Source organism: Zootoca vivipara, chromosome 6, assembly GCF_965207765.1.
Source record: "Zootoca vivipara chromosome 6, rZooViv2.hap1.1, whole genome shotgun sequence".
Taxonomy (NCBI): domain Eukaryota; kingdom Metazoa; phylum Chordata; class Lepidosauria; order Squamata; family Lacertidae; genus Zootoca; species Zootoca vivipara.
The window spans coordinates 51,411,186-51,430,526 of NC_142589.1; the positions used below are offsets into that span (position 1 = coordinate 51,411,186).

General features: G+C 46.4%; 1 protein-coding gene across 2 annotated transcripts in view; it reads left to right on the plus strand.

Moving 5' to 3' along the window:
* ZNRF1 (zinc and ring finger 1) overlaps nt 1-16,117 on the plus strand; it is a 29,045-nt gene extending 12,928 nt beyond the window's left edge. The window contains exons 2-6 of one of the 2 annotated variants that reach the window (XR_015950560.1): nt 8,542-8,637; nt 11,478-11,546; nt 12,681-12,786; nt 13,061-13,148; nt 14,966-16,023. Coding sequence is in view for 1 of the 2 variants with exons in the window: in XM_035118164.3 (XP_034974055.1) it covers nt 8,542-8,637; nt 12,681-12,786; nt 13,061-13,118 (260 nt within the window). In the remaining variant the exon portion in view is untranslated. Of the gene's footprint in view, nt 1-8,541; nt 8,638-11,477; nt 11,547-12,680; nt 12,787-13,060; nt 13,149-14,965 lie in introns of both variants that reach the window. The other variant, XM_035118164.3, reaches the window with a different exon arrangement.
* Nucleotides 16,118-19,341: the final 3,224 nt, after the last annotated feature.

The window sequence follows — 19,341 nt, forward strand, 5'->3', positions numbered from 1 at the left end:
CAAGGTGGCATACATAGTTCTCCCCTTCCTCATTTAATCCCCACTGCAATCCTGTGAGGTAGGTTAGGCTGAGAGGCCATGAGTTGCCCCAAGGTAACCCAGTGAAAACTTTATGGCCACATGGGGATCTGAACCCTGGTCTCCCAAGTCCTAGTCTGGCAGCTTTTTAAAAGCAGCTTGCTAGGATTACACAGAGCTTGCAGAAGGTGAGGAAAGCCAGGCCCCGGCAGGAAATCGGGTTAGGTTTCCTGTGTATGGATCAAGCTTCATATGGGGCAAGTGGGAGTTGTAGTCCAAAACATCTGGAGGCAAGATTGTGATGGATGGGTGGTGTCGGGACATCTATAAGTTGATGACAAAGTTACTATAGCCTTGAATTGGGAATCCAGGAAATGGAGGCTTCTAGGAAACCAATTTGCTTTGAAATTGAACTTGAGCTCTCTGGCATATCAATAAATTCTATTTTTACAGGGTGCTGGTGCTTCTTTTCTCTGTCCTCCCTCTCCCCATTGTTTGCTCAGAATATTATGCATAAAAAAAAATCCAAACCAATCCTCTTAGATCCTCTTTCTTTTAATATGTTAATTATTGTGTATATTTTGTCCCTTCTTAGTCGAGCAAGTTACCTCTTAAAAAATAATCATAATTTTATTTATTTTTTAATGAAACCGATTGCTCAGTATATCCCCAACCACATTGTTTACAAATTACTTGTTCTCTGCTGTGTGCTTAGTATTTTCCTTGTTACAGAAGATGGACAGGTCCATAATTTCCTGAATTACCTTCCTCCCTAATGGGCTGACAATGGCCTGTAACAAGATCTGGGTTAAACAAGGACTACTAGGCAATATGAATCTCTGTCCCGGAAGGACTTGCAGCCAGATTTAGTATTGAATGAGAGAAAGGTGTTGGCGAAGGGCTGGGGCATAAAGGGCAGGAGACTTAAGTTACTGCAAGCAGCATGGGGTGAGATTCAGGGCCTTGTTGCAACAATCCTGTTTGTTCTTCTTTTCCTTTTACAATCCAAGGTAGCTAACGTGAGAAGCATAGAATGCAAGAAAACTAATAGGAATAAGGAGCCAGCAGGTTAAAAATGACTAAATACCGGCATCAAAAATGTAAATTTGATCTGTGGGAGTGATACTGATGTAAAAAGGCCTATGTAGTACAGTCAAGCTTTTAAAAGGTCAAAAGCCTTTTAGAACACACAGATCTTGCTGGCTTTCCACTGCAATATCAACACAGATCTCCTGCCCAGGCAGGGAGTCCCAGAGCCTCAAAACAAACGTGGGCTTCGCAAGCTCCCTCAGATCTCTGCTCATAAACCAGATCCCGTTGGTGGAGAAAATGGCCTGCTTTAATTACCATCACATCTTTGGAATGTGCCTGCACATCTTTTGCCTGCTCTTTCCCAACAAGCTGATCACTTATTGCATGACAGATCACCTATCTGCGCACAGCCTCTTGTCATACTTTCCACTGCACTGAGGAGGTTGGGGGTATGTGGCGAGCAGGTGTGCTTGCGGGTTTCCCACAGGCATCTGGTTAGCCTTACCCAGCAATTTTTATGGGTGATGCTGTAATGTTGCTGTAGCTGTCCACATTCAGCATATGGGGTGTGCGTTACTGGGTTGTTTTTGTTTTTATTTTGATTATGACTTTTGTGTTTTTATATTCTGGTTTTAACTTGTGAACCGCCCTGAGACTGCAGGTGCAGGGCAGTGTACAAATTTAAATAACAACAACAATCTTCATGCAGTTAAAATGGCCACCTATTGATGGAGCATGACAGCACCTTACATTTTTATGTATATAGGAAGATTCATACAGTACATATAATTATCATTATCATTATTTAGTTTGAGGCTACTTTATACAATTATAACTTTAAAATGAGTATTTTATACATGATAAAACTAAGCCATTTACATAAAAACAAAAAAAAATACAGCAACATTCACTGACATTTGCATCCATTTGTTGTGTCTGCTAGAGAGCAGGAGAGGGCAGATCATCACAATTATTTACGATTATTATTGTAACCCATGTTTCTTCCAAGGCACTCAGAGTGGCATGCATAGTTCTCTCTCTGTTTTAGCCTCACAACAACCCTATGAATTAGGTTAGGCTGAGAAAGAGCGACTTCCCTGTGAGCTTTGTGGGAAAAAGGCCGGCTTCTGCTTCAGTGATGAACATGTGGTTCTTGGTATATTGGATAAGGAGTTTTTCTTAATTTATTTAAGCAATTTTTATCTTGCTTAACAGCAATTGCCTCAAAGCAGCGTACAACGAATACAACATGGAAAAGGTAAAATCAGTTAAAACTTTAAAATCAGACTTCAGTTGAAATGCCTGCTGGAATAAAAAAAAATTCAGTAAGACACCGAAAGTTCAACAGGGAGTAGGCCAATTGCAAATACTGGTAGCTGCTTTGAGGGCTGTAGCTGAGAAGCAGGAAATAAATCTATTAAATATATAGCAGAGCCAAATCTATCTTCTGCCCACTCCTGCGACAGAACAGTATGCTTTTGACAATGAGCTGTGACACATTGTACCTACTGGGCTGTGTGTGTATTTCTGCTGTAAAGGGCTGACAATAGATAGGATGATCAGAAGTGTCATAGGATGATCAGAAGTGTCCCTAAGCATGACTAGGGACGTACTGCCAAAGGGATGTAAGTCTGCCACCCAGTGTTGTGCATCTGGTTGTCAACAAGCAGGTTGAATCCTGCTTGTGGGTTTCCCATAGGCATCTGGTCGGCCGTTGTAGGAAACCAGATGCTGGACTCTCCAAGCCATTGGTCTGATGGGGGGGAGGTTAAATTCTCCCTTAAGAAATGTATGGTGTGCAGACCATCGTGGAGATCTCCAGATGACTCCTTTAGCATCATGTCACGGCACCATGGCTTTTTCCTGCTCGGAGGCCAAGGAAAGGTCAGCATTGCTGCGGGCTGTATGCACGTGGTGGCAGCTGTGATGGCACCACCGTGTAAAACCTAAATAAACTGCCTGGGCATGCCAAGAGCTTGTCCCTGGGCTACTGGCCAGCATTCCAGCCTGTGCTCATCACCTGGGGGTGTCAGTCAAAGCAGCATCCTAGCCCTGCCCTTTGGGGAATGTAGCATGCTGTTGACATGGGCTATATTCCCCATGTGCATCCTTATTTTTATCCTGTGTCCCGATCCCAGTTTGTGGCAGAATGAGCAGCCTTTGTTTGAACTTGCACTTCAGGCAAAAGCAGCGCTGAGCTTTCCCCTCTTGAATGCTCTTTCCCACCCATTTTGAGGAGAATCTTATTTTCTGCTCTTGGACTGCTCACACCTCTTCGTGTGTTCCATGTCGAGGTAGCTTCTCCCGAAATAAAATGCATAGGTAAATGGTGGTGGGTAGTTAGCCATGCACTCTGCATGCTTACCCCACCATCACTCTCACAGGTCCGATGCTCCGGCTGCACTTGGTTATCCTGTGGGAACTGAAACTCACAGACCTTGTTGGCAATGACTGTTTCACTTCTGCAAGCAGTCCAGCAACAAAAAGGGGCTGGAGACTGCGTTTGAGGGTGCTGAGGGCTTGAGGGTACAATTAGTACACAGTTAGCAAAATATGCATGTACACCAGGAGTTGGATAATATATAGTAATATAAATTTGGATTTTGTTGCAGGTTCTGTGGCTACCACCCTCTGATCACGTCTCTCCCTCCCTGTCGCGCCCAAATAAATAAATAAATCCCAGATCAGCCCACCACCACCTCTGAGAGACAGACTCTTTACTTTTCCAGTGGATCTGGATCCAGTGGATCTGGCTAAAAGTTGGAACCAGAATAATTAATCTGTTTCTTGAAAAGCAGATAGAGCTGAAAGGGGAAGTGGGAAAGAGAGTCAGTCTTCCAAGTTGCTCCTTCAGTATCTTTGCACTTCTCAGGGGAGAAAGGGGTAGCCATTCTCAGGCACCTCATGACTCGGGGTAATAATAATAATACTACTACTAATAATAATAATATATTATTTATACCCCGTCCATCTGGCTGAGTTTCCCCAGCCACTCTGGGCGGCTTCCAACAGAACATTAAAATGCAATAATCTATTAAGCATTAAAAGCTTCCCAAAACAGAGCTGCCTTCAGATGTCTTCTAAAAGTCTGGTAGTTGTTTTTCTCTTTGACATCTGGTGGGAGGGTGTTCCACAGGGTGGGTGCCACTACCAAAAAGGCCCTCTGCCTGGTTCCCTGTAACTTGGCTTCTCGTAGTGAGGAAACCACCAGAAGGCCCTCGGCACTGGACCTCAGTGTCTGGGCAGAACAATGGGGGTGGAGACGCTCCTTCAGGTATACTGGACCGAGGCCGTGAGTTTGCGGGGACTCAGAGGTGTTGAGGATGTCAAGGGAAGACATCAAGAGCCATATGGTATGCATGGCCGCCTATTGGCAAGCCCTGATAATGCACGCAAGTGCAGCATAAGGCTGAGTCAACAGTTAGACTTGCCAGTAGACCCACCAAATCACAGCAAATATTTTGCCTTCCCAACTCAATGCTGCTAGTGCCATCCTTACCAGTACTTTAAGCAAGGTGGCAGCAGCCGAGTTGCAACCAACATTGGGGAGTGACATCCCGCCAGGCCTCTGGCCTCTCAAGATTGGGAGGCTGAAACCCATCCCAGCAGACATTTGGGGGGGGGAGCAGCTGTAGAGGCCTCGGCCCCATAGAGTTGACGGGCCTGGGCAGCGAGGACATTAAGGGCAGAAGCAGCCAGCATCTGTCTCCAGCCACCTTTGTGCCAAAAGTTTGCATGTCTGCATACTGGTTGATTTCGTGATTAATAAAATGACTGAGGCAAGCGTGTTGCTTTCAGGGCTGTGTACATCTGCATTTGGATCTGGGAGGAAAAAGAGAGGCTTCAAAGCTATAAAAATAGAGGGTGGTTGCTGGGTGACAGAAACGAGCCGCTCCTGGTTGCCCAGGTGAAAGCCAAATATCACGTGTCAGTTGCCTCTTCCTCGTCAGCTTGGGTTTGTTTTTAGTGGCATTTTCGTTGCTACGTGGCTGGCATAATGTGTGCATCAGTCTGGACTGCAACCTGCTTCTAAAAGGGGTATGGAAATACTTCATGTCTCGAGGCACACCGGCTTGTTGATATTCCAAGTCTGTGTGAGAACCGGGAACAAAATGTTTGCCTCCTTTAGAGGAGCTGCAAGTGATGCTGTGGCATCCCTGAAACTAATCTCCCCAACAGCAACAGCAACATGTCAAAATGGTCTGTACAGTGTGACGCTTAGGTGTCGAGAATGTCATCCTTGAAAGTGTTCAGCATCTCTTAGGTGTCCATGTTGTAACTTCTGGGTTAGCTGTATTTTCCCAATAATGCTTCTTCATGAATTAAAACTGTGTAGCTTCAGCTTCACCACCCTTTGAGCTCCCCTCTTTTTTGTGCACCAAACTGTGGTCCGTGGGCTGCTAGTGGCCCATAAACTTCATTCAGGTGATCCCTTTCATGCCTGCAAATATACCATAAAAAAATAATCATACCGCATCAAGCACAGTGCAGTACAGTTGATATTGCAGGTTTGCCAACCACAGCTGTATTCCATACAGTTGTTGCAAGATTCATATCCTGAAATGTGGATTTTAACTTTTAAGGGGTGCGGGGAACATTGCATTTACTTACACACAGAGACACACAGGGCTTGGAACTATCATATGGAAAATTCTAGATCAGGCTCATTTTCATATCCCTTTAATTGATAAGTTACTAGAGATTTAATTGATTGGGGAGTGCAGACAGTAGTAAATAGAGCTGCAAGCAAAGAGTTTGCTTTTGTCACAACCACTTTAAACTTGCTGTATTAGTGAAACGAAAAAGAGAGGGAAAGATATTGCGAGAAGTGTACAGAAACAAAAAGCTTTAAAAGGTCTTTTTACAGCTTAAAACACTTTCGACTGTTATAAACATAGTCTTTTGTAATATGCGAAAGCTTTTATGATATGCAGAATTATTCTAATCAAAGTTATTGTCTGCTTTTTAACAGAGCATTTAATCTTCTGAAAAGTCTTTAATTGGCTAGCAGCCCTTATTTCCACACATCCTAATGAGGGCTTTTAAAATGGGAACAGACCTTACTCATTATCCCACAGCTAGAAGAACTATTGATCTTGCAAAATTGTAACAAATATATTTAAACAACCTCCCATGGCTCAGTTTGTAGATATCCCCACTTTCTTGCCCCTCTGAGTTCCTGAGAACTGAAATTCCTGATGGGGAGGGTCCATATTTGTTACATAGCTGCAGAAAGGGTAGCTTTATGGATTAGAATTATTTTGAGTGGCCAGTCTGGTGCCCTCCAGTTGAGGCCATGATGGGAGTTGCAGCTCTAAGGCTCTTGAGGGAATACAGCTGAGGCTGAGGCTGAGGCTTGGTATTATCTCCCAAGGTTCCCACGTAACATTAGCCGTTGCCTCCAAAGGCTTATGCCATGCAGAACACTTCCTGGGGCGGGCATGGGTGAAGGAAGCAGGGAGTTGTTTCCTTGTCAGTTTGTGACTTAGGAATAAGATGGCATAAAGGTGAGCAGTTCCTGCTGTGCTCACTTGGGCATCTGACATCAGAAACTATTATTCGTACTGTGTTGATTGACAGTCCTTGGTGTTAACCTTAACCTGCCCAGGCTCTTTCTATAGTACTCTTGTTCCTCTGGTCCCATACTAGGAGTAAGTTCCCATTTGGGAGCCTGTCTAGCAGTTTCTTTCTTAGCCTGGGGACTTGACAGGCTGAAGGTGTTTTTTTTTCACTTGGAGAGAGATGTGTGTCCAAGAGGCAAACTTTTGGACCCATTGCACTACTATGTTCCATGTTTGATAGAAAAGCATAAAATTTCTGTATCCAACTGAATGCAGGGGGTTGCTGTTGTTTTCTTGGAAGCCCACGTTTAATTTTGCTTCTGACTTGACTAAAATGTTCATCTCTAGACCCAGCTCAAGTGAGGCATTCACAATAAAAATGAGTACTGCACTACAGGTTTCCTTTTTGTTTTATTTTGTGTGTTTCTAGTTCATGTCTCTTTTGTATGTTTATGTGAAATGAATTTGAGTTTTAAAAAATATTTTTATAAAAGGGAGACTTAAAGGAAAAAAATAAGCCTCCACAGTTTGCACGACCCATAAAGACAGACACAACCTATCAGTCATTTATTGTAGCCCACTAGGTATTTGGCAACTGTCCTGTGATCCTAGTCCAGGGAAACAGCAAACACTGGAGATTTGTAGGTCTCCTGATAGGCTGGGAGTTGCTTGGTGCATCACCAATTGTGTAGACCTGATATAGATTTATATACAGGTATGTTCATGGTAAGAAATACTGTACTGTAATGTAACCTCATTTTCTACCTGTCTTACTAATATTCCTCCTAAGAGCACTAAACTGTGCTTTCATGGGCAAAGGCCAGCCATATGTCCTGGTTCTTCAGGGAGAAAACAACAGAGAGTCTTGTCACCCCTTAAATAGGTAAAGGTAAAGGGACCCCTGACCATTAGGTCTAGTCGTGACCGACTCTGGGGTTGCGGCGCTCATCTGACGTTATTGGCCGAGGGAGCTTCCAGGTCATGTGGCCAGCATGACAAAGCTGCTTCTGGCGAACCAGAGCAGCACATGGAAACGCCGTTTACCTTCCCGCTGTAGCGGTACCTATTTATCTACTTGCACTTTGAGGTGCTTTCAAACTGCTAGGTTGGCAGGAGCTGGGACCGAGCAACAGGAGCTCACCCCGTCACAGGGATTCGAACCGCCAACCTTCTGATCAGCAATTTTTAGGCTCAGTGGTTTAACCCACAGCGCCACCTGGGTCCCTTAAATACAATGCTGCAATAAACTTGTTTGTCTTTAAAATGCTTCAAGACTCTAGTTTTGCTGCAACTGCTTAGCTTAGCTAATTCTCTGGAAACATTTATAGGGAGCATCCAGGATCAGGTGCTGCCTTTGCTCATATGTGAGCATGAAAAGATTGCTCTTGCTTGCTCCTTGTTTTTCAGGAAAGCCTTGTGGCATATTCCAGAGTTCTCTCCTTCCATGTCCTGTCCTTCCTTCCTGTGCCCTCTCTGACTGCAGCTGTCTGTCTCAAGTGGCCGAAGGGCAACGCAGAGGCATTTCTTGGGAGGTGTGCGTTCTCTCCCTCTGTGGTAGAAGGATGCCAGGCTGGAGAGGGCCTGGCCCATGAAACATTTTTGAATACGTTAGGAATACAGTTACAAAGTCATCCACAAAGAAAATGATTACAGAGCAGTTGCTCGTATGCAGAATGTGCCAGGGTCACTCTTGACGTGTCCAGATAGGGCTGAGAAAGGGTTTGCTTTGGTTATGGAAATCGAATCCAGCACACTTTCAGCTCCACCTTCCCTTACAGGGTTGTCTGACATTTAGTACATGTGACCTCAGTGAGATTTTAACTTCATGTCAGGTCTGACTTGGCAAGAGGCAGCTTCCTGTGTTACTAGATAGTGTCAGAGTCACCATCCCTCTCTAATCCACATGTCCTTCTCTTTTGCTCCTTTGTAGGTTTCAAGTGCCCCATTTGTTCCAAATCCGTGGCTTCCGACGAAATGGAAATGCACTTTATCATGTGTCTGAGCAAGCCCCGCCTCTCCTACAATGGTAAGTGGGGGTTTTTTTCCAAGAGGCCAGTTTGACACAGCAGGATGGGGGCATGGGATGCAAGGAAGGGTGGGGAGGGTGGTGCCTGGGGTGCTCCAGGGAAATTTGAACCCCATCTGACTTGCCTGTAGCCAGCTTGTGTTCTTAACCAGCTCACCTTTCTCAACTTCTTTCATGCAAGCCCAAGGGTGAACAAGCAGATTTGGTTGGGACTCCAGCTCCCACCAACCTGAGCCAGCATTGCCCAATAGTCAGGAGAGGTTGGAGTTGTAGGCAGGCAGCAGCTGGAGGCTCCAGATTCCCCACACCTGAGGTCAGCTGTCCAGCAGCGAGCGTTGATGCACCATGTCTTGTTCTTCCAGCCTGGGCTTTTGGTGACGTCACCTGCGCTCCTCAGAACTGTGTCGGCTTATATGCTAAAAATTACAGAGAGAGACAGAAGTACCAAAAACTGCTAGAAAACTAAGTACTAAGCCATTTTTTATGCAATGCACTCTCAAAAATCTATGCAAACTAAGTTTCTGGGATTTCCCCCACACCTGCTTTAATTCTTCTGAATTAACTCCGCAGCCTTAAGGACTAGAAACTCCACAGTAGAAGGCTTTTATGTACTGGGTATCAAATCCTGTTCTTTGATAGTGTTGATTGTGAGCTCATGGTGGGGAGTGGGCATGCTCTGCCCTCCTTTTGCTGCTGGAGCAAAGGCAGTAGTCTAGCGCTTGGTGGGTGTGTGGGTGAGTGGACATGCATGTATAGTTGGCATAGACCAAGAACCCCGGGTGATTTCTTCTGCCTCCTTTGCAGAGCCAGTGACCTGCTTCCCTGGCTCAGGGCACTTGCTTGCTTTCTGCTTCTCACGCAGAGCAGTGCAGGCTTTGCTCAAGGCTGCTGCAGTCTCTGCGTTGCAGCCCAGCTGGCTCTCAGTGTGGCAAGGGGGCTGACTGCTCTCTCCTGCCCCCCAGGAGTGATGAGCGGCCCTGCCCAGCAACCGGGGTGGAGGGGGAGTGCGGGCAATGGCTTGACCGGCACCTGCTCCAAGCTGTCAGTGCCAGGCTGCATTAGTCCCCCAGTGTCCCTGACGCTACACAGGATCCGCCCAGGCTGTGCTGGCAGAGACGGCGCCAGGCAGCTCCTGAGGCTGCAAGCTAGAAATCAGGTCAGGAGGAGGAGCTGGTCGCTCTGCATCACAGCTGGGCCTTCCCCAGCCTGCCTGGCAGCAGCCTGCGGTACAGAAGGCAGCTCTATCCCCCCCCTCCCCACGCAGAAATTTCCCAGCCTGCCAAATTGAGCATAGCCAGAGATGGTGCACCTTACTCAGTGGTGCTGGAAGATTAAATCCAAGCTGCATTCTCTGCTGCCCTCCCCACCATGAGGATCCCTGTTCTTCAACACCCCACCCCACTGCCCCAGTGAGCCCTTACCATGCGTTCAGCCTGCTCTTACACAGGGTTCTGTCAGGTCAGGCAGCGGGGTGGGAAAAGTGGCGGGGGATTTGTGGAAACAGCAGAACTGCAGTGCTTAGCAACTCATCCAGTGCCCCCTTCCTTGTCCTCACCTTTGTTGCCTATTTTTGGAGCTGTGAAGCAAAGGAGGGCTTTCACAGAATTGCCTCCAGGCATTAGACAGTGGGATGCTGGTTTCCTTTGATGCCTCTCAGTGTCAACCTAGCAGCCCCTTTGGCCTGCGTTTAGTTCAGAGGCTTCCAGAGGAGAAGAATATTGCACTATTTGTTAGGGCTGTCAACCGAGTAATGATCTTCACCGCCTTCCAAGGAGCTAAAGAATTACATGGTTAGATTTATGCACACTTAACTAGTGCAGTAGCACAAAAGGTGCTTTTAGCATGGCAAGCGCAGGTGGCAATTTCTATTTTAGCATGCAGAGTCTGCATATAAGAAGAGAGAAAAATGTTATCGCTGAATGTTTCAAATAGTGATTTTTACCGCTTTTGCTCTGGATCCTCTTAGTTTTTGTCAGCTTATCTGGTTTGGAGAGCACAATAGCAGCAGCCTCCCAGAGTGAGTGTTCCTGAAAAGAGGAATGAATAATCAAAATAAGTTCTGCAAAATAAACACTCCTTTGTAATGTTATGTTCTGATTGCAGCAGGAGTGTGATACCCAATTCAGACATCACACTAAACCACACTTAGTCTTCCATAACAATGGTTTGGCATGATATCTGAATTGCATTTAATCAGATTTTCAAGACAGTGCAACTTCTCTATATAATAAGCTGTCCAGAGTGTGATGAGGAGGGAATGGGCCTTTTTAGTAGCGCCCACCACCACCAGGGTATATCAAATGTTCTCCCTGGAAAACCTTCCTGCCATCAACGCTGATATCTTTTTAGCACTAGGTGAAGACATTTCCCAGGCATTTGAGTGCTATTTTTTTTTTCATTTGACAGCAGTTGGTGGGTGTCTCCTCCCCTTGGGGGTGCTCTTTGTGGTGGTTGGACACAGGGATTGTTTTTCATAGTACAATAACATTGTTTTGCTTTTAATTACTTTGTTTTTTATGTTTACTACTATTTCCAAGTTGTTTTAAGACATGGGTAAAGTGACTAATAAGCTGAAATGATAATCAGTGTGAAAATATTGCTTGGGCTTTTCTCTTAACACTTGCCTGTGACATCCTTTGGCTTGGATGTCTTATTCCTAAAACATACAGCACAATCTTTGTTTGTTTTGTGGGTAGCAATTGGGTTATTCCCTTTTCTCATTTCGTGATCATAATAACAAACCTTCTGTTAACCTCAGCAATTTCCAGAGATGTGTCTGGAGATACACACCACTGTCTTTGGTCCTCCTGAGTTCTGTTTTCCTTTCCTTTCCCTTTCAGCAGGATGCTGCTTGTAGCGTGAGCAAGATTGGTCCGTGTGGCGATTCGCCCTGAGTCAGGACCCAGCGTGTAAGGGGTTAAGCTTGGGACAGCCCCTCCCGAGTGGCAGTTGCAGGGGGAGTTGGAGTTGAGTGAGTTAGTGAAGTCAGAGTTGGTTGGAGAGTGAGAGTCAGAGAGCTAGGTGGAGTATTGGGGGGGGAGGAACAGACAGACAGGATAGCAGTTTGATATAAAACTAGTTGTGTAACTTAGAAGGTATAGGCCGGTATAGGCAACAGTTTTAAGTTCATGTACAATATTATCAATCCAGTAACTGCACGAATATGTACCAATAAATAAACTAAAATTGTTGTTTTTAAATTATATCCTGGTCTGTGTCATCTGAGAAGGGAAATAGCAAGTATCCAGCTGGCAGTCTGAGGGGAGCTGCAGCCTGGGATACAAAGTGTCATTGGTGCAGCATCAATTGATCTTGAAAAGATCCAGTGGTGCTGTACAGGTCCAGGCAGGACCGTGACAGTCCGTGAGACTAGCAATGCAGTAATAAAAACTAGAATAGAAGCAAGCCGCCCTGACATGCTAACTATCAATGGGTAGGAATGCCTTTTCTCAAGGAAGTTTTTATGGTCCACCACATGAGCTCTACCTGTAGTCTGAATTAGTGTAACCTAGACACAGGCTTAGCATCTCTATGAGGACTAGGTCCCAAGTCTCTAGACAGATCTCCCATTGCCTTTTCGGAAGGTCCTCCCTTCGAGAGTGGTCAGGAACAAATTAGTTGGCTCTATATTCAAGATCTGTACAAAGAAGCCAGCCAGTGTCCCCAGCTCACCTATCTAGGTGTGCTGGTGCTAATCGTTTGGTTGCCTAAAAGAGAGAGGGGATCTCTCCTGCTTGGTGGCTTGGAGACGATTCTTATCTGCACAAATAAACAAGCGAGTGACTGTTTACAATATGGCCACTGTTGGGCTCAAGATGACTACCCGCGGAACTGCAGTGTAGGGGAAGGCAAGCTCTCTGCAAGACCAAGGTTTTTTAAGCATTATCCCATGGGCAAATCCAGGAGTGAGAAATTCTGCCTCCTTTTATGGGCCTTTACAGTCTCCCTCTTGAGGCTGGAACATTGCCAAGGAGGGTGGAAACCCATTTCTACCTGGTCCTCCTTGTTCATCTTCCTTCTCTGACCTTCATTCCCCCCTGCAGATGATGTCCTAACAAAGGATGCAGGCGAGTGTGTCATCTGCCTGGAGGAACTCCTGCAGGGAGACACGATAGCCCGGCTGCCCTGCCTGTGCATTTACCATAAGAGGTAGAGTATGAAGAAGACCTGGGTTCAGCATTCTCCCCGTAGAGTTCCGTTGTGGGACAGCAGGGCTCCCGCAAACGGCCAAACCTGTCGCATGGCACCTTCATATGGGCCACTGAATTCCTTGGGTGCTTCTTCCTCCTCAAGCCCCTTCTGCTGGGCACATGTGGCCATGCTGCTCCTCATCCACCCCCCCCCCCCTTGTGGAGTTATGGCAGGTACTTGGCCTCAAGGATTCCCCTGTTGTGGGGTCTAATACCCACCTTTTCTTCTTCAGTTGTATAGATTCCTGGTTTGAAGTGAACAGATCCTGCCCAGAACACCCTTCGGATTGACCCTGGCAACGCTTGCTGACCTCTCTCAAGGTGAGCCTTTGCTTAGAAATCTTCTCTTGAAACATCTGGAGGCCTTAACACACCACACACACTTCTGTTTACTACCAAGTTTTAGCATGCAGCGTTGACAAAAAACAAACAGAGGGCAACCAGTCAACAAACACTATCAGTTCATTCAACACTATATTTTAAAGATAAGAACTAACCTGAGTCATTCTTTACCCAATAGGTGAAATTTTAAAACAACCAAAACGTATTAAGCTGACAGAACTTGAAAGAGGTGTCAGCCCAACAACAAGATAAATCTGATTGATGAGTAAAAACCAGGATATACAGAAATAGTTTTGCAGTGGATGAATATGACTTGTCTGCACAAGCTGCAAACCCTCATAAATGCCCCGTTTTTTATTTGCTTGTATGTGCTAATCTTCATCAATTTCTCTACTTAAACATGGAACACATTTCTACAAACTACTGAGCCTTTCAAGGATGTCATCAGCAAGCTATTTACTAGTTAAGTCAGCCTGTGATGCAGTTAACAAAAAGCAAGACACCTGTAGTCGACTGTATACATTTCAGAATTATTTCTAAGAGTAGCATTGAGTCTTCTGTAATAAGCCAGTTTCATTAATGTTGAAAAAAAAACACAACCCAAGCAATTATGTGCTGTGTTTCTTTGCAAGGAGGGGCCCTTGATGTTCTCAGAGTATCATGTTGATGTTCTGCCACACAGAAAGAGTTCCCTCAAACCTTCCTAGACTACTTTTGTGTTTAAAAACACATCTTCTGCATGCATATTTTTACAGCATCTACATGATGCTTCTCCTATATCCCCCCCAACCCCAATTCAATCCAGATTTTCCATTTCCAGGAAAAATCCCATAAGGCCAAATTTATTTATTTTTTTAAAAAAATCTCGTGTCCAGCAACCTATTTGTGATATTAAGCTCCTGTATGGACGCAGGTGGCGCTGTGGGTTAAACCACAGAGCCTAGGGCTTACTGATCAGGTCAGCAGTTTGAATCCCTGCAACGGGAGGATGGGGTGAGCTCCCGTTGCTCGGTCCCAGTTCTTGCCAACCTAGCAATTCGAAAGCACGTCAAAGTGCAAGTAAATACAGTAATACCTCGGGTTACGAACGCGATCCGTTCCGGATCGCAGTTCGTAACCCGAATAGTTCGCAAACCGAGCGCGATGGGCGCCACCATTTTGCGCATGCGCAAAGCGCGATTTTCGCGATTTTCGTGCTTTGCGCATGCGCAAATCGCGCGCGCGCGGCTTATGCACACGCGCGCGCGGCGAAAACACTTCCGGGTTTGCGCAGTTCGTAACCCGAACTGTTCGCAAACCGAGGTGGTCGTAACCCGAGGTACGACTGTAAATGAATAGGTACCGCTACAGCGGGAAGGTAAACGGCGTTTCCGTGCGCTGCTCTGGTTCACCAGAAGCAGCTTTGTCATGCTGGCCACATGACCTGGAAGCTGTACACCGGCTCCCTCGGCCAATAAAGCGAGATGAGCGTCGCAACCGCAGAGTTGGTCACGACTGGACCTAATGGTCAGGGGTCCCTTTACCTTTTATGGAAGCTTCCTTTTTTCTTTCTTTCACTGAAAGGATATTTTGCCCATTTCAGAACATGGGGCGCATTTGAAAGAATACCCACAATGAATTTCTCATCTCACATGGAAGAATACTCTGGTTTTGTGTTATGTTTAAACTCCCCTTATTTTGTGGGGGTTAGATGTGTTCTTCCTGTGTGTTGGTGTTGTCAAGAACTTGCTTTCCTCGACTTGGGCTCACTTCTCTGCGCATGTGGCAATCATTGATCCTGTCATTTCTCTTGACAGGTCGTCCCGCCATCCATCCCCCTCCCACACCCAACCTCCTCTGAGCAGGCTCTGGACCCCACTGGGACGACAGTGGGGACGAGGGGCTTGTGTTAACTTCTCGACTTAAAGGGGCAGACAAGAACCCACTCCAAGAGAAGCTGCTGCCCTTGCAGGGCTACACCTTGGCAGCCGCCAGCCTGGGTCGAGAGGAGTGCCCGGTGCCAGAGCCAGCGGCCATCGCCCAGCGGCACCATGATGTTTGGGCCAGGCCTGGTTGCTAGCCAAACAGAGCATGAGAGAGTCACCCACCATTTGACAAGGACTCGGCCCTTCCTGCCATACGCGGGTCACACTTTTGCACTGAAAAGGTGATTTCCCACCTCCCTCCCCTTCTCCTTTTCACCTCCACCCCTTGGAAAAAGGAAGAGGAAGCAACAACCCCCTCCCACCATGCCTGCTCCCACCCTCATCCTGCGGAGGAAAGGGCATTTTCTGTCACGTTTTTGAAGGCGTCGTAGGTTTGTCTTTCAAGTGTTTACAAAACAGCCATTTCGTGTCAACTGATGTGTGTTCCTGGTGATGTTTACAAGACTGCGTCCTCTTGGCCTCTTGGCTCGAGCCGCTCCGGCAGTTGAGGAGCCAGATTTCCCGAGACCCTTCTCTTCTCCCTCCTGCCTCGCCTAGGGACACCCCCCACCTTCATTGCCAAAAGTCCCCCGGTTTCCCCTTCCTCCCTCCTCTCAGTAAGTCTTGGTTTGAACTCCTGACTCTGGGGCACCTTCAGGGGCATATTCTGAAGGGCTGTTTGCCACTCACAAGTGTCCTGCTAAGATGCCTGAACCTTTCTCAGCCCTGTGTGGAAAACAAAAACAGCCGATTTTTATTAAAACACACACACACACAAATGCGCACACACACACACACACACTCCTCCCTGATCCACATTTGAGCACGAAGCGGAGACCGCCTCAGCCATGGGAAAAAAAGCCCCTGCCCCGGTGACCTCCATCCAAGCAGGAAAAGGTATCTGTATTTATATAGTAAAAAATAAAAAATAAAATAAAAAAATAAAAAAATATTCAAAGCTTGGGAAGGGAAGCTTCCCTTATTAGTCAAGGTGTTTTGATATGGTATTAAATAATGTTCAATAAAATAGTCACTGTTATTTTATTTCAGTTGTATTCTTAGTTGTGTAAGGGCTTGGGATATGGTAGGTGTGCACTTTTATCAATTCAAGTCTGCAGCTCTTTCTGGTCATTTGTTTCAGCCAGAAATGCCACTACAAGGTAAGAAATCCCCTAATGGCAAAGTGATCGCTTGGAGTGAGAATATCTGAAGGGGCTTCATTGAAACAAGTGGTCCTAACCATGGCTGAGTGTGAACAAGCCAACATGTGGGATCCCAGAACAAAGATTGTGGCTGCTGTATTCTGCCATTGCTGCTGTGCGATGTGGGGCTAAGCCATTGTTTCATTGCTTGTTGCTACTAAACCATCGGCCTAGCATTATCTGTAAAATGGGGTCAGTGTGAGGTGTGCCGCAGCATGTAAATGTGTGACACAGAAGCTTCTGCCACTGATTGGCTAAATTGCTCTGGTGGTATGGACTGTTAAGTCCAGAGAGCAAGGCAGTTTGCCATCCAAGTTCCATGAGGGATGAAAAAGTTGTAAAGTTTGGCTGGGATTAAAACTTCACCTGGGGGTGGCTGAGGACTGGAAAGAGGTTGCCCTGACTTAAGAGAAACTAAAAAAAGATGCTCGGAGCAAGAAAACCAAAAGAAAGGCACAGGGATAAGTGAGGCACAGAATAAATTTGTGGATGAAGAAAGAGGAGACAGAATAGAAGGAAACTGGGAATAAATACAGAGAAGGCTCTGGAAAAAAAAGTCAGAATGCTTAGGAGCTGGAGGAGCAGCAGGCCAGGAAATGGAAGTGGTAGAAAGTGCCAGGGGAGCCTGTCAAGGGCCAAGGCTACTAGAAGAATCAGAGCAAAGATCTTTGACCATTACCTGCAGATCAGAGATTGTGCAGAGGGCCCAGGGACAGAAGCAGCTGTGCATTGTTGGTGGAAAGGAGCCCAAGGTCCTAAGAAACCTGTCATTGCTGCATAGTGGGCTGGCAAGCTAGAGAAGGCAACAAGGGCCAGAAGCTGTGCAGGAGGGGCTGTGTTTTTTTTTTTAAAAAAAGCCAGTTCTTTGGTTGCAGTCTTGTAATGTCCACTGGTGCTGCTTCAGTAGCCAATTGCTGCAGCTGCTGGGGTGGCCGGATACCTTAAGCCTGCAATTCCCCTAACTGAGACTCCCCTGTCATTTTTAGGAAAGCCTGGCTGTCACAGCCTGCATTTACACTGGTTAAGAATTCTGCCACGTGATGTGTATACTGCTGGGGGTGGTAATGTGGGGTAATGAATCCCCGTCCCTCTAGCTTTGATGATTCCCTAGGTGTTACCTAGAATCATAGAGTTGGAAGAGACCACAAGGGCCATCCAGTCCAACCCCCTGCCAAGCAGGAAACACCACCAAAGCATTCCTGACAGATGACTGTCAAGCCTCCGCTTAAAGACCTCCAAAGAAGGAGACTCCACCACACTCCTTGGCAGCAAATTCCACTGTCGAACAGCTCTTACTGTCGAAGACCTGTCGAACAGCTCTTACTACCTGCAGATCTTCACGCTGGCATTTCCACCCATGTTGCATTTCCTTTTAAGCTGCAGCTGAGGATCTCAGGAAGCTGCGCTGTGCAGTTGCAACCACAATCTTGAGGTTTTCTGCACAGAATTGCAGCCGACACACATCTTTGCTTGGGGCTATGGTATCACATATCAAGTAAAAAGGCTGAATGTTAAGGACCTTTTTCTTAGGAATGGCTGCATCTACAGTAGCTTCCTTCAGGTAAAAATGAATTTAAGGTAACAGGCAGTCCGAGGCCCCCTCTTACTTGTCTCAGTGTTGTCCCTTGTAGAGCTCAACAGGTAGGAGGATGGGGACAAAACCAGAACTCATTGGCTCTGGTGCCATCTACTGCTGGGTTCTCTGGATAGCAGGAATTCGGAACCTGTGGCCCTTCAGCAGTTGTTGCACTCCAACTCCCAGCAGCCCTAGCTTGTCTGACCAATGGTCAGGGATGATGGGAACTGCAGTCCAGCAACACAGCACAGGTAGAGCTGCAAGTTCACCCATTCTTGGTCCATGGAATGAAAGGAGCTGCACCTTGTGACATGGCTGAGAGCAGGAACAATACTTCCCCCTCCCTTCTATAAAACTGTGGAGGACCAGAAAGACGACAGCTCTAGCCTCAATTTCAAATGTGATGTGTTGGGTGCGCCCCTCCACTTTTCCTGGTACTGATGAATCACGGCCATCAATTTGACTCCCTTTGTATGCCACCTTTCTGCCAAGGCATCTGTATTTGTATTACAGTTTTGAAACACTGAAACGAATGATATAAAATGCAGAGTGACAAGAGTTCTCTTAGGCCAAGGAATGGTACAAGCTCTTCTCTAATGGCTTTTGTCTTCTCTTAAGAGCACACAGGTTTTGCAGAGCTCCAGAGAAGGTGGAGGAAAGGCTACCCTCCAATCCTATTAGGCTCTCTTGATGCTCTCTGGCTGGGCATCCTCTCTTCCAGCTTAATAATTGGGGATAATGTTTTTCATTTTGTGAGACACTTGCAGGAAAAGCAAAATCTGACCTTGGTGCTGGGAGGCCCAGTTCCCATTACCAGGGTTGGCTCGTGCAGATGAAATCTGTCTCGTGTGCAAGGTTCAGATCCTGCACCCTCACTGCTTCTCCTGTAGTGTAAAATACCCCTATGCCAGCATTCCCCAACCAGTGCCCTCCTGCTGTTGCTGCCAGATTCCCACTCCCATCAGCCCTGAGCATTTGCCATGCTGGCAGGAGCTGATGGGAGGTGGGAGTCCCAACAGCCGGTGGTCCATAGGCCGGGAAAAGCTGTTTAATGCAACTGGCAAGCCTACACACTCTTGCTCGACCTGTGCTGAAGGCAATTTACTATTGTTTCATCTTGGTTAAATAGTGGTGGTAATGGGGGCAGCTTGAAGTCCTTGATCATGGGTTCTGCCAGTGAATTGAAAAGTAAATGAAAACGCAGATGCCAGAAGATTCGCAGAGGAGAGGCGTTAAAAGACACATACACCTGTCGACTTGTGTAGGTAGGAAAATGGATTGAGAAGGCAGCATTCAACTGCAACTTTGTTTCCTGGAACTATAGAGTGATGGATGAATAAGAGGTACAGTAGATACCTCTCTGATTTGAAATGCTCAACAAGGTTTTCTGACTCTCAGAAATGTCACAACAGCCATAACAAAACAACTCCCCCCCCCATCTAGATCAGGCTGCTGAAATGAAGAAAGCTGATCAGCAATGGGCCCTGGTG